This window comes from Anticarsia gemmatalis, chromosome 9 (assembly GCF_050436995.1).
Source record: "Anticarsia gemmatalis isolate Benzon Research Colony breed Stoneville strain chromosome 9, ilAntGemm2 primary, whole genome shotgun sequence".
In the NCBI taxonomy this organism is placed as follows: Eukaryota; Metazoa; Arthropoda; class Insecta; order Lepidoptera; family Erebidae; genus Anticarsia; species Anticarsia gemmatalis.
The window spans coordinates 7,213,931-7,226,838 of record NC_134753.1 but is presented as its reverse complement, the minus strand read 5'-3'; the positions used below and the strand labels follow the sequence as shown (position 1 = coordinate 7,226,838).

General features: G+C 35.6%; 2 protein-coding genes across 7 annotated transcripts; one reads left to right on the top strand and one right to left on the bottom strand.

Annotated features, from left to right (window-relative positions):
* Positions 1-834: 834 nt before the first annotated feature.
* On the top strand, positions 835-7,534 carry LOC142975559 (acyl-CoA Delta-9 desaturase-like). Of its 3 annotated transcripts, none has more exons than XM_076118490.1 (5): positions 835-1,083; positions 2,823-3,047; positions 3,310-3,440; positions 5,224-5,429; positions 5,795-7,534. In XM_076118490.1, exons 2-5 carry the CDS (start codon positions 2,831-2,833, stop codon positions 6,297-6,299), a joined length of 1,059 nt encoding a protein of 352 aa, XP_075974605.1. In that variant the 5' UTR covers positions 835-1,083; positions 2,823-2,830; the 3' UTR covers positions 6,300-7,534. The 3 variants fall into 3 exon arrangements, with proteins under 3 accessions (XP_075974605.1, XP_075974606.1, XP_075974607.1); XM_076118491.1 differs by lacking the exon at positions 835-1,083 and adding an exon at positions 2,382-2,514; XM_076118492.1 differs by lacking the exon at positions 835-1,083 and adding an exon at positions 2,389-2,518.
* Positions 7,535-7,619: 85 nt separating this feature from the next.
* On the bottom strand, positions 7,620-11,823 carry Patsas (palmitoyltransferase Patsas). 4 transcript variants are annotated; one of them, XM_076118489.1, is made up of 8 exons: positions 11,582-11,823; positions 10,563-10,768; positions 10,249-10,423; positions 10,070-10,187; positions 9,715-9,980; positions 9,145-9,623; positions 8,683-8,938; positions 7,620-8,251 (listed from the first exon to the last, which is right to left on the bottom strand). In XM_076118489.1, the coding sequence occupies exons 2-8, from the start codon at positions 10,703-10,705 to the stop codon at positions 8,060-8,062; spliced, it is 1,629 nt and encodes a 542-aa protein (XP_075974604.1). In that variant the 5' UTR covers positions 10,706-10,768; positions 11,582-11,823; the 3' UTR covers positions 7,620-8,059. The 4 variants fall into 4 exon arrangements, with proteins under 4 accessions (XP_075974604.1, XP_075974601.1, XP_075974603.1 ...); XM_076118486.1 differs by having other exon boundaries at positions 11,453-11,589; XM_076118488.1 differs by having other exon boundaries at positions 10,070-10,169; positions 11,453-11,589.
* Positions 11,824-12,908: the final 1,085 nt, after the last annotated feature.

The following is a 12,908-nucleotide window of genomic DNA, read 5'->3' as shown; positions in this document are numbered from 1 at the left end:
GCAGCTGCAGCTATTAAAAGTTTACGACATTTTACCTATTACTGAAACCAAGCGGCAAACCTATTACGTAGCGAGTTTTAATTAAATCTAAGCTAATTATCATAAAAAGTATACCTAAAATCAATGATGATTGATGTATGATCGTCTATCTTTAAGTCACATAACATCAATCAACTGTGTAACTTCAAGGTATCTTTCGTGTCACTGCCAAACGGCTGATGTTGAACCGATATAGATGAAATTTGGCAATGTAGTAGCCTATTACCTATGTCAAGAGGAGGGACGTACTACATACCTATTTAATTAAAGAAGGTACTTGTACTTAGTACTTAGTTACCACTCCCAAGGAAAAAAAATGCTTCTAATACTTAGTCCCCTAAGTCCTAATCTTAGGTAGGTACCTACCTATCAATTTTTATTTTGAGCTGAAAGTTAATTGTGCAGCTGTACTTAAATAAGTACGTAAGTAGTTAATCGCGTCGTAAAAACCACAGCATGCAATTATGTGTTAAAAAAGAGATCTAAAGTACAAGTACACCATTAAATCATCGTACAGAATATAAATGACCAAATGACCAAAGTACGAACATTGAACAAATATGTTTTGCAAATTGCTTTGAATACCCAAGTAACCTACGCGCAAACTCCACGTTGTCTAGAGTCGCCTCTGAGGCATAAAAAACTAAGCTATATTTTGAACTCCCGCCCTCACCCCAGCATGCCATAATATCGCCTGATCACAGCAGTGAGTCGTGCTATGCTACGTGACAGGCTAGTGACGTGGTCATGACATCGCGCCACTTTGGCGGCCAATCCACGGCAAACGTTGCGCCTACCATAGCATCAGTATGAAACGACCGCTACGAGCGTGCCCATGCCACTACAGTCCACAGTTCAACACGTGAACTTATCGATTACACCGGCCGGGCAGTGTATTGCATATTGTTTTTATGCGGGAACATCTTCAGATTACTATTTAATGGACGTAGCGCAGATTATTAGCCATTTGTTGTCGGTTACACTTGCGTTAACAGTGTAGTGTTAATTGTGAATTAATTTAACTTATTTAAAATAACGATTTAGGTGAGTAAACAATTAAATATTGTTAGACATTACATATACTTTTAAGTAATCTAACTGTGTATGATTGGAATATCTCAGTTATTAGTAAAAGTGTGTTGTTAGCAAGTGAAATGTTGTAAGTATTCGGCAAAACAGTGCTTATTCACGCGAGTACTGAAGGTCAATACGGACTTTCTTCAGAACTTGCATCTCTAAGTTTAGACTTTGTTTTGGACGCTGCTAGTTAATAAAAGGTAGACGATAGGCAAATAAATAAATTCATTTTTTTTAAAACACGCAATTCAGTTTAAAAAAATCAAGACGAGCAATCATTACTTAGAAGATTTTTAGAAAGTAAGACTACAGTTACTTTCGGTAATTACATGTTTACAGGTCTGTTAGAAAACCCCATGTAGGTGCGCATTTTAGACGACTAACGTTGATGTAATATGGGTATTTACACACCTAGGTACACGTGCGTATAGCAATAAAGCCGATATAGGTACATAGCTACATACATTCGTAGAAGTTAGAACGGCCATAAAACGTTGTACCTATATAATATCGAAATCTGGGTATTCATATTACACATTAATATTTTACCTGCATAAATCACCTATGCATAAAACTGCTTAAATTTCAAGACGAAATATAGGTAGGTACCTACTTACGGTACATAAGTATCAAATATCTACTTACTCAGCTATAGAAGCATTAAAACTACGGATATGCGCTTTGTGCATGATAGGTCATCAGATCCATAATAACTGCATTGTTAGGTACCTACAGATCGTAGACAAAATAAAGTTCTAAAGCAGCTATGGTACCTAGGTAATTATATAGACTTACTTTTTTTTAGGTAGACCAGATATTATTACTTCTTACCATTCACGTATTATTAATGTACGTAGGTACATTAATAATACGTACTATTACCTTATCATACCGGGTTTGACTAAGTATTATGCAGGTAATATTTTGTTGCTGACTGTACCTATCCATCGTATGCACATGACGGATGACGTTTAGGGAAGGTATAGGCAGTTAAAAGTAGCCAAAGTAAGAGCCAAAAACCAAAATAAAAAATACCTATCTTTCTCACTCTCTGATGACCTGACATTATGATCGATGGCATCGATTTGTCTCCTTAGAAACCACTAAAACCTAGTAAAAAATGGTTTTAAATTAACTTGTTCGCAATATGGTTAGCTTAATATTAGCGTTGTTTGTTCCATTGTTAGCGCTTGTTACTCAGTTCACAGCTGTTTTTAATTGTAAACGTTGTTAAAATTGAGTTTAACTTTTTACGTCGTGCCTGTGCTAACCAAAATTTATTATCTCTGCGCACCCTTGAAAACGTCAAATACAGACGTTCGTCGTTCGTTCGGTTTAGCTCTATTTATCGTACCTGGCTGGCACCTGCTTAACGCTGTACTGTAAGGCTATTACGTCGTAGGTACAAGTTTACATAATTTGTTTATTCTATTTCCAAATATTTTTATTTTGTTTCCAACTAGTATTTACGTCTAACTTAAGTTTAATATTGGCAAGCAGATTTTACAGCTGAAAAACTATCTGTCATTCTAATCTATTTTAATTTTAAAGCTCTCATTTAACTTCGTTTTATTGTTTTGTTAGAGGTCTTAAAAAAATATAAACATTGCACTTTGGTCATGCTTAAAAAAAATACGACGTAGAAAGCTTAAAGATCTGTATTCCTGAAAACATAAAAAAAGCTAAAATTATTGTTTCTTTTGCAGTTTCTAACATGGCTCCAAACGTTGCGGACGCGAACGGCGTCCTGTTCGAGAGCGATGCAGCGACACCAGACTTAGCCCTCGCCACCCCACCTGTGCAGAAAGCTGACAACAACCCGAAGCAACTGGTGTGGAGGAATATCATACTGTTTGCATATCTTCACTTAGCAGCTTTATACGGTGGCTACCTCTTCCTATTCTCGGCTAAATGGCAAACAGATATATTTGGTAAGTAACTTATACAACATTCTAAACTATTCCTCTTTATTATACTTACATTACATAACAATAAGTAATGGAGATAGTGAAACAATTTCCAGTGACTAGGGAATTTCATAAGGTCACAAGAAATTGTTAGCCACACTAAAAATGTTACTTTAAACTACAAGGAAACTGAAATTGCCTATAGCCTAAAATATTTTCCTCACCACATGAAGCATGTGTATAAAGTTTGATATAGCTATACCTAATTTATGGTTTATGTTTTCAGCTTACATACTTTATGTGATGTCGGGCCTTGGCATCACGGCTGGAGCACATCGCCTATGGGCTCACAAGTCATACAAAGCTAAATGGCCACTGAGGCTTATCCTGATCATCTTCAACACAATGGCTTTCCAGGTAAATAATATTTAACTAAGATTTCTTTATGTAGTACAGTATAGACCAATAATAAGGACTGAAAATTAGTAAAATTAAGCAAAAGAGATTTTCCTAAAACAGTTTTAGAATATGTTCGGGAAGTTGGGAGGAGATTTTTGTGGTATAACTTAGCTTGGTAAAAGATCAAATAAGAAAAGACAGATAGATAGGTAATAATACCTATCTCTCTTTGTTAGGACACAATATTATTAAAATTTATTAGTAAACAGATTCTTATCGGATTAAAGGCATTTTTATATCTAATCAGAAAATTTGTTCATCTTTAAAGACATGTTTCACTGTACTCTCAAATGAATGCTTGTTATCATGTATCACTTTATCTTATCTGTAGTCTCTTAAACCATATCAGGCTGTGTGTTCTATAAACACAAAATATTTTTGAACACAGCTTATCATATGCATGCATTTAACGACTACAAAAAGTATGGGAGTAAAAATAATTACATTTAAGAATAATTTTATTGTTTTTAAAAATGCTTTGTTTTCAAACTATGAATTTGCTGTGATTCCAAAAACAATATGTTTTACTTTTTAATCTTGTAATGTAGACCATGTTATTTTATATAAACATCTATTCTAGTGGAAGTTAAGAGACTATTAATTTGTTACTGTATTTTAAGTACAATGAGACATGGTTGCAGAAAACTATAATTGCATGAGTCAATTGAAGGCCAAAAAGGTTGAAGCCAACTGAATAACTCTTTTATATCTAACCAAATGATTCGTCATTTGTGCACAAACACGTGCGTGTAGTCCTTGCGCAGAGAATGATGATTATTAACACACACTAAAATACAAATAAAGCAGGAAAGCATGGCTTTGCTATTTAATGAAAAAGTCACGTGTTTTCCTTATGGGGCATTATGCAAACATTTTGCAAATATAATTAAATTAATTAACTGTAACAGTTTAGTACCTAATTGTTAAAGATTATAGACTTTAGTAATGCAATGTAAATAAAACTGCAATAAAAAATCTTAAAAAGAAGATGCTAAATATCATAGAATTTTCTCTTAGTAAATTTGTAAAAAAGAATAAAAGTACCTAGTTAAGGGCTTGTTATTTTATTAAATAGTTTTTTTGCTAGATTGTTACTGCAGTTTTTCTGTTGCTGATACAGTTATATCACCTATTGTTGTCGGTGCATAGCAACACATCATGTACCTATAGCCAATTGGACATTATTGACTTATGCATATGCACATTAGTTATTTTGTCAAGGTCACAAAGCATATCTGTGTTGCATACATGTACTTAATTATTATATTAAATACATAATACTGTATGTTATGATAATAATATTGTAACACTAATGCAGGGTTATAGTTTGGATCTAAATTAAGAAAGCCTCTTATGTTGTTAGTCATTTAGTTTTTTGTGGAAATGAAAGACAGTTTCGAGCTTCGAGGGTAATTACAAGCCTTTCAAGTGGCCTTAAACTATTAAATTTATCAAATTCGACATTTTATGACCACTTGAAAAGCAGAGCAACCTAATCTATACTAATCTCAGGAACTACTGGTCCGATTTGAAAAATTCTTACAGTGTTAGATAGCCCATTTATCGACTAAGGCTGTATACTATATATCATCACGCTTCGACCAAAAGGAGCAGGGTACCAGTAAAAAATGTTACAAAAGCGGGGAAAATTATAACCTAATCTCTCTTATGTGACGCAAGTGAAGTTGCGCGGGTCAGCGCATATTATATGTATTAATAAAATATTTTTGTATTGTTCCAGGATTCTGCCATAGACTGGGCTCGCGACCACCGCATGCACCACAAATACTCGGAGACCGATGCTGACCCGCACAATGCGACCCGCGGCTTCTTCTTCTCTCACATTGGATGGCTCCTCGTCAGGAAGCATCCTGAACTGAAGAGGAAAGGCAAAGGACTTGATCTGAGTGACTTGTATGCTGATCCCATCCTTCGCTTCCAGAAAAAGTAAGTAAACCTAATTACTCAAAGGAATAAGAATCTAGTCAGATTTGCTTAAAGTGTTGTTGTACTCTTTGTTATGAGTCAGGCTTAAACTGCAATGACATCATTCCAAATAGTTGACATTGTGATGCTCCTGCTATAATTAAGTAAATATAGCAATCTAGATGAACAGATATGCCTTTCATAATATTAAAATCAGGAAAATTTTAATAGCAGCATTTTATAAAAGAGTGTAGATTAAATATTTTTGCCTGTAATGTGTACTGCATAAACACATTTTATTTGATAAAAAGCTACCAAGTATTTACTAACCATTAAAATTGTAATGTATTTACGAAAAAGTGTTTAACCAACATTTTCTTTTCTAGATACTACCTGATCTTGATGCCAATAACTTGCTTCGTGTTGCCGACCATGATTCCTGTGTACTGCTGGGGCGAAACATGGGTCAATGGTTTCTTCGTTGCGGCGCTGTTCCGTTACGCGTTCATTCTGAACGTGACATGGCTCGTCAACTCTGCCGCTCACAAGTGGGGAGACAAGCCCTACGACAAGAGCATTAAGCCATCCGAAAACATCTCCGTGTCGGTATTCGCCCTCGGCGAAGGCTTCCATAATTACCACCACACATTCCCCTGGGATTACAAAACTGCTGAACTCGGCAATAACAGGCTAAACTTCACTACAAATTTCATCAACTTATTTGCTAAGCTCGGATGGGCCTACGACATGAAGACAGTGTCCGACGACATCGTCCGCACCAGGGTGCAGCGTACCGGGGACGGCTCTCATCACCTGTGGGGGTGGGGAGACAAAGATCATTCCAAGGAAGAAATTAACGCTGCTATTAGGATCAATCCTAAAGATGATTAGTTTTATTTGTCGATTAAATATGGGTTACATTAGTAATCCATAGTCGTCAGCAAATTCACTTTAGTAGATTATGTAGAGATTCCAATACTTATTTATAAGAAGTACATTAGTAGTACTTGTAAAACGTACACTGCGTACAGAGCAGTACTTCCAGTGAGAGCGACGTATTAAACTTGAGTTCTATATGAATACTAAGTACCTACTGTAGTGTTTAGTTGCGTGGCGCTACTTCCTTAGATGCTTCCATATGAGTCTCAAGGTCGAGGTCGACCCACGACCGGCTGTTTGCTATTTATACTTATTGTAATAACGTTACATTGTTTCAGCAGCTTTCCTATCACATGCTTAGATGTTCCGTATTTCACACTGATAGTACAGACTTTATTATAGAATCATAATTCGTAACATTTATGTCTTAAAAATTTAAACCTGTAAGGTTTCTATATTAATAATACATACATACTTAATACACGTAATATGTAATTGTCTTAACAAATTATTCTATTTGATAGAAATAATTTGATAATGGTAACACATCAGTATTATAGACCACATATTGTTAATTTATTTTGTTGTGTATGCTTATCGTAGGTAACTAGTCTGTTGCATTTTTAAAGTGTTAAGTAATGTTTTGAATCCCAGCTAGTTGATAAATATTTTTGACATTAATTCAAAGATAAATATGTATGGAGGAAATATGTGGTATATAAGATCTTAAGATATTTTTTTCATGTTGTAAGAGCAGATACATAAACAATTTGGTTGGCATTGAAAAAAAGTGCTGACCTATTTAGTCTGGACATAATGTTGTAGTGTTTCACTATTTGTTATTCTTGGGCGTTTACAGTTATAAGTACTATTTATAAAGTTGTATTTATTATTGGATCAGCTGGTCTGACTCCACGCTCGCTCATGCGCAACGCATTTTAACGTGAGAGTTGTATAACTATATATACGTATGTGCTATTACAACGTGTATCATTGACTGATGTGTAAGAGAATTGTGATACTTAGGAGGGTAAATAATTTATCCTGTATGTAAGCGAAATGTGAACAAATATATTTAGAAAGAATGTTTGGATTATATTAGTTAGTATAAGTAACTATCGAATTATCAACAGATGTCATTTCATTATTAAACGTGTCGCACATTGTCATAAAGCTTATTCGATTACTTAATTTTTGTTCTAAATTGTTGTCTGACAAGTATAAATTTATTATAGCACAAATTTTAATACATGTTTTATTTCTACACATCCCTTGTAATACTTACCCTATTAACAAACATTATTTATTATTATTTAAATAAAATGCCACACCAATGCGATAAGCTATTTATTTTTTAATAATAAATAATTACATCGGCAGTTAGACTGCCCTTAACATTAGATAATTCAATAAGATCAGATCAGTATCACTATACATTATTATAAATTTAATGACAAAAGACACGAAGAAACGTAACTGTGTCCAGCACATCCAAGCAGTGTACAAATGTTCTCACAAAGTTCAGTGCCTTAACTTTCTAATCTTAAAATTGGGCTAGCTTCTTTTTTAACTTGCTTCAAAAGCCGTTACTTGATCGTACTATAAAAGCTTAATTGCATCCGCCTTGCAGCGAACAAACGTTTTTGCCACGATTTGGTGACGAAATAGGTTCCCAAGTAGGAACCAAGCAATAGCTAAAATATGAATGATTAAATCACGTCCTGAGACTTGTGTCTTGCAACACAAGAGTTGTTTCGTCATTGCATCACATATCATATGTTCTCTTCGTGGAAAATATCCTGCTCATCACACTTGTCCGGCAGACATACGAAGAATTCTATCAGGTTCATTATTGGTCCCCGAGAAAATGGATTCTGATAACGACCTCTTTTGTCTCTCAAATATGGATACCTTTTGTAATTGAACATTTCATTGGTTGTTAAATTCATGCACGCGTGTAGAATCTGAAACAAAAACAATAGATGTTGTTATATACTACCACTCGTCTATATCAACAACCAAAGAAGATGCGGTGACGCAGTATTTAGTGCATAACAATTAAATCTTAAAACAATTAGACTGATTTAGATTTATCTGTCATGTCTGATGACAAATGTTTTGCTCGATTATCCTTAGTAATGATAGGCTTGAAATTAATACCTACGTGTTATTGGGCACTTATCAAGTATTTTTTATTTAGCAGGTCTGCCACTAGGTATATCAACCTGAGACAAATATTCATTGTCCCGGAATTTGACACCCAGGACCGAATTTAGTTTTCACGAATTCTACCTAGACATCTAAGTACTCTTTCTTCTTAATACTACCCGAGCGAATGAAATGTAACAGCTACATTACTATAGCTACGTATAATGCTAAGCCGGTAAATGCTTACCGAGGTACATGTAAGGATCCAACCGAGTGCACAGAAAGTGATGGCTTCCAGCAAACCCAGGACATACAGCAGTCCAAAACCTTCCAACAGTAAACAATAACATGCGAAATATATCGACAAGGTGCAGTTGATGGCGACGCTCATCACGAACAGGAAGAACCACATTCTATTACGAACTCCAACACAGTTGTAAATGAATGGACAGTGGTGGTCGAAATACGCAACGCAGCGCTTGCAGATACGGCAGTGTTTAGCCCTGTAAGAAATTAGCACTTTATCTAGGCAGCTCGGTTATCAATGTTATAAATTCGATTCAAATCAATTTTAAACGCAAGTCATGCAATATAACTGAAACTACAATCGGTGAAAGTTAAGTTGGAAACTAATGTAATGGAACTCGAAGTTACGACTATAATAAGTAATGTTATTTATTCTTTAACGTAAAAAAGATAATTTATTTACCTCAGTGGTCTTAAACACCTGCACGTATGGCATAGTCGTGACAATATCACATTTCTCTTCTTCCACTTGTCATAATAAGGAATTTGTCTTATTGCTCTATAATAAGTTTCTGAATTCTGAGGAATATAGCCAGGGTCTCTTCGGTTAGCTATTACCCAGCTAAGCCACATAATTGCGTTCCAGTACAGGAAGCAGTAGTGTGAGAGACGTAAAGTGTTCCAAGTTAAAGGTATACATCGAATGATGTACATGGGGTACCCCCAGAGAAGTACTGACACCAAAAAGAATAACAAGGGACCTTTAGAGTCACCCGCTCCACCAAATAATAGGGCCCATAATTCAGACAGTGGTGGCATCCAATGTGATTTACGCTTCATCTCTTTTTGTAACAATTTTACTACTTCAACGTGTCGGTGACTCTGAGCTAGCATTAGAGGAGTTTTTCCATTTTTATCACGGGGTTCTAATTCCGCCTTTACCTAAAAACAAAAAAATAAAAAAATAAAAAGGTAGCTCAATTAACCTTTAGGTAATAATTTAGATAAGCAGAAGGTAGAGGAGAGTAATTACCTTTTCACATAATAATCTGACACAAGTTAAGTTTCCGGATAGACAAGCTAAATGTAATGGCGTCGAACCGAAGTTATCAGTACAGTGTAATGGCACTCCTGAATATATCAGAAGGCGGACTAAATCTGCGTGACCTTTATACGCAGCCCAATGTAGCGCGGTATCACCATTGATGTCCGAAAGCCTGGTCGCCGCACCCATGCCGAGCAGATATGCTGCTGTTGCCGTCTTACCGTACATACAGGCCGTCATCAGTGGGGTCAAACCTGTTTTGCAATAGATCATAATATTAGGTACCTATTTAAAGAACTGCACTTATGTAAATTTTAACTTAACGTAAATATAATTAACTGACCTTTAAAATCAGCTGCATTTACAGCGACCCCCGATTGTAACAACACTTGAACTACCGAAGCGTGTCCCTTGCGGCAAGCCCAGTGGATCGGACGGGGGCCCTGCGAATTGTGAATAATCTAGATAAAGTCTTAAAAAATTCTATTGTTGAAATGTAGGTGTACCTACAACATGTATTACCTGAGTGCCTAAACAAGATAGGTCAATAGGAGCTCCCCTCTCCACGAGATACCTCATGACTGCGACACTGCCATCTAGTGCTGCCCAGTGTGCAGGAGTGTAGCCGTGTTGATCACGAGCGCTTAACACCTCTACGCCAAGTTTTTCCACAAGGCGCTCGATTTCTGACACTTCTCTGTAAATAAATATTAGAGATGCGTAATTTAATTGTTAAATACGTAATCTCAAAATTAAAACAATTTGTTTTTAAGACATTTGTTTTGCAGGAAGTAAGTACCCATACGAATTAGGTAGTCTTAATATTTTATTCATACCCAGATCGAACAGCCTCAAAAATAAGTGCTGAAAGCTGATGCAAGTCGGAGTGATGATTCATGCTGGTGATAGTTCGCGGCGGGGCAGCCGGCGCGTCAGGAGACATCGGCGAACAAGGGGGAAGGGGCTCCTCTGCAGCCATCGTGCAGGGGGGCGGCTGCGGCAGCGCCCACACGCCGCGCGCCGCCCCCGGACTCGGGTACACCTATTCATTATAAATTATATAAGTATTTTAAAAAGACGCGTATTACCTACTTAAGTAATTGCATTTCAAGTATGTACCTAAAATAGGTGTAAAATAAAAGATAGGCAATATAATTATAGTAGGTACCTAACTTAAATATAATGTGATATCACTTATCGTCGGATTACTTACGAAATATTTATAAGAATTACCTACCTACGTTATTTACCTATATTTAATTACACAATATTGATCTTATATGTTTTTGGTTAAACATCAATATGATAGACCAAGGTAAAATAGACCCCCCATAATTCCGCGGAAAGACCACAATAATATTTCAAGAACCATTATTAAAATTTATGTATTGATTACAAACGGTATTTGCACTAAAAACGAGTCTTCATAATAACAAAGACAAACTGAAATAAATACCTAACTGTACGGTTCAACATCGATCGAAACACTCGCGTAATTACTAATAATCTACTCGTAAAATACTCACAATTTTATATTTTGCCGTCATCTTAGGTATCCATCGAATGAAGTACTAGGTATTCAGTCAGTAGGACGTGAATATCTTCACATGACAACTATTTTACCACAAATGGTGTGTCAAGCAACGAATGCAGTAGGGAAGAGATGTTACATAATGCTCAAAACAGGTACGATATAACAAAACAAGGTAACTATCTACATACTTACAGCGTTAAGCGTTCTATGTTGCATACTTGTTACGGAGGACAACCACTGTATTAATATTGTCGTATTTTTTGTTAAATTATTTTAATTTTGTTTATTAGAAACGGAGCAGCAGGTTAAACACACCCTCACCTTACTACACACGGCGAGGCCGACGCCCCCCGCCACTACGGAACCCTCTCCGTCCGCCACGGCCGTATTGCCGCCACACACGTACGCACAGTGAAAACTTTCAGCCTTTTCAACTATTAATATTTAAAATTTCGAAGGACTATTTCCATAATAAACTCTAAAGGCAAAACTGAGATTGCGTGACGTCCGGCTCATAAAACGCGATATTGATTCATTAACCCTTAGAGCATGCGCTTTTCTAAGTATTACAGTAAAGGCTAATAACTTTACTAAAGTAGCTCAGTAGGTGCTTAGGTAATCATCTTGTACACCTAAGAATTATTTTATATACCTACTTATTCTAGTTATGCCTTTTTCTTATTCTCAATATTATAGAGGTTAATTTAATATTTAATAGTTCAAAATATAGTACCAGATGGCGTTGATTATTTTGAACACCTGTACTATATTTTTATGTGACCTAGATATTTCCCAACACGTGTCATATTATTTCATTAAATAGGTTTAAATAAAAGCTGGCGGTATTTTTTTTATTACCCTAACTTGACGTTATAAACTACGTTTGAGTGTTAGACGTAGATTAAGGTCTTGATAATTTTAAGCGCTAAGTAACTTTGTGTGTCTGAATATAGACGCAAGCTTTTGCGAGGAAGTAAATAATTAAAAAAAGATAATATGAATGAGATGAGTATAGCATAAAGAAGAACGGACGGTCGTCTCAATTTTCGAGCACATCTCCTAAATCTCTATTTATTATTATTTTGAACCATTTCTAATTGTATATTTTTTCAGGGAAACAGGGGAGGGTAATATAAGTACCCATCTGATTCTAGACAGATGCATTCTTGGATGTTCATGTTTTAGAGCACGATTATTTAATGTTAAGAAAAGTAGTTCAGTAATTTAAGTAGTTTATAATCGGGACCGTGCTATAATGGTTGATTATACGCATTAAACAGTAACCGCTGATATTAATCTATGATCGGGGGAAAACATAAATCTCAATTTGGTGCTCCGATAGAGTGGTGTTCAATCAGTGTCACTGATTTTTATTTGGTGGTGTAGTGATGTTTCTTCCGATTGTGTATTAATATTTTTTTAAAACTAAGAATAGGTCTATCTTCTAAAGATAACTTTATTTTGAAAACATGGATATTACTTCTTACTATAATATTTGAATTCCAATATAATTATATTTTTTATTTTAGTGACGGTCAGTCAGGCTCTCAAACTAAATAGCGCCCTCTAGTGTTAGAAATGTAAGGTTTTGGGCGAGGCCCGTATTATTTGTTTCATCGATAATTATAGTAATACATAAATATACATG

Coding starts and splice junctions, on each gene's coding strand:
- Patsas (XM_076118486.1), bottom strand. CDS start 11,476: ATGCAACATAGAACGCTTAACGCT. Junction 10,188..10,248: donor TATCTTGTTTAGGCACTCAG/GTAATACATGTT, acceptor GACTTTATCTAG/ATTATTCACAATTCGCAGGG. Junction 8,939..9,144: donor AGGTGTTTAAGACCACTGAG/GTAAATAAATTA, acceptor AATTTCTTACAG/GGCTAAACACTGCCGTATCT.
- LOC142975559 (XM_076118490.1), top strand. CDS start 2,831: ATGGCTCCAAACGTTGCGGACGCGAACGGCGTCCTGTTCGAGAGCGAT. Junction 3,441..5,223: donor TCAACACAATGGCTTTCCAG/GTAAATAATATT, acceptor GTATTGTTCCAG/GATTCTGCCATAGACTGGGC. Junction 5,430..5,794: donor ATCCTTCGCTTCCAGAAAAA/GTAAGTAAACCT, acceptor TTTCTTTTCTAG/ATACTACCTGATCTTGATGC.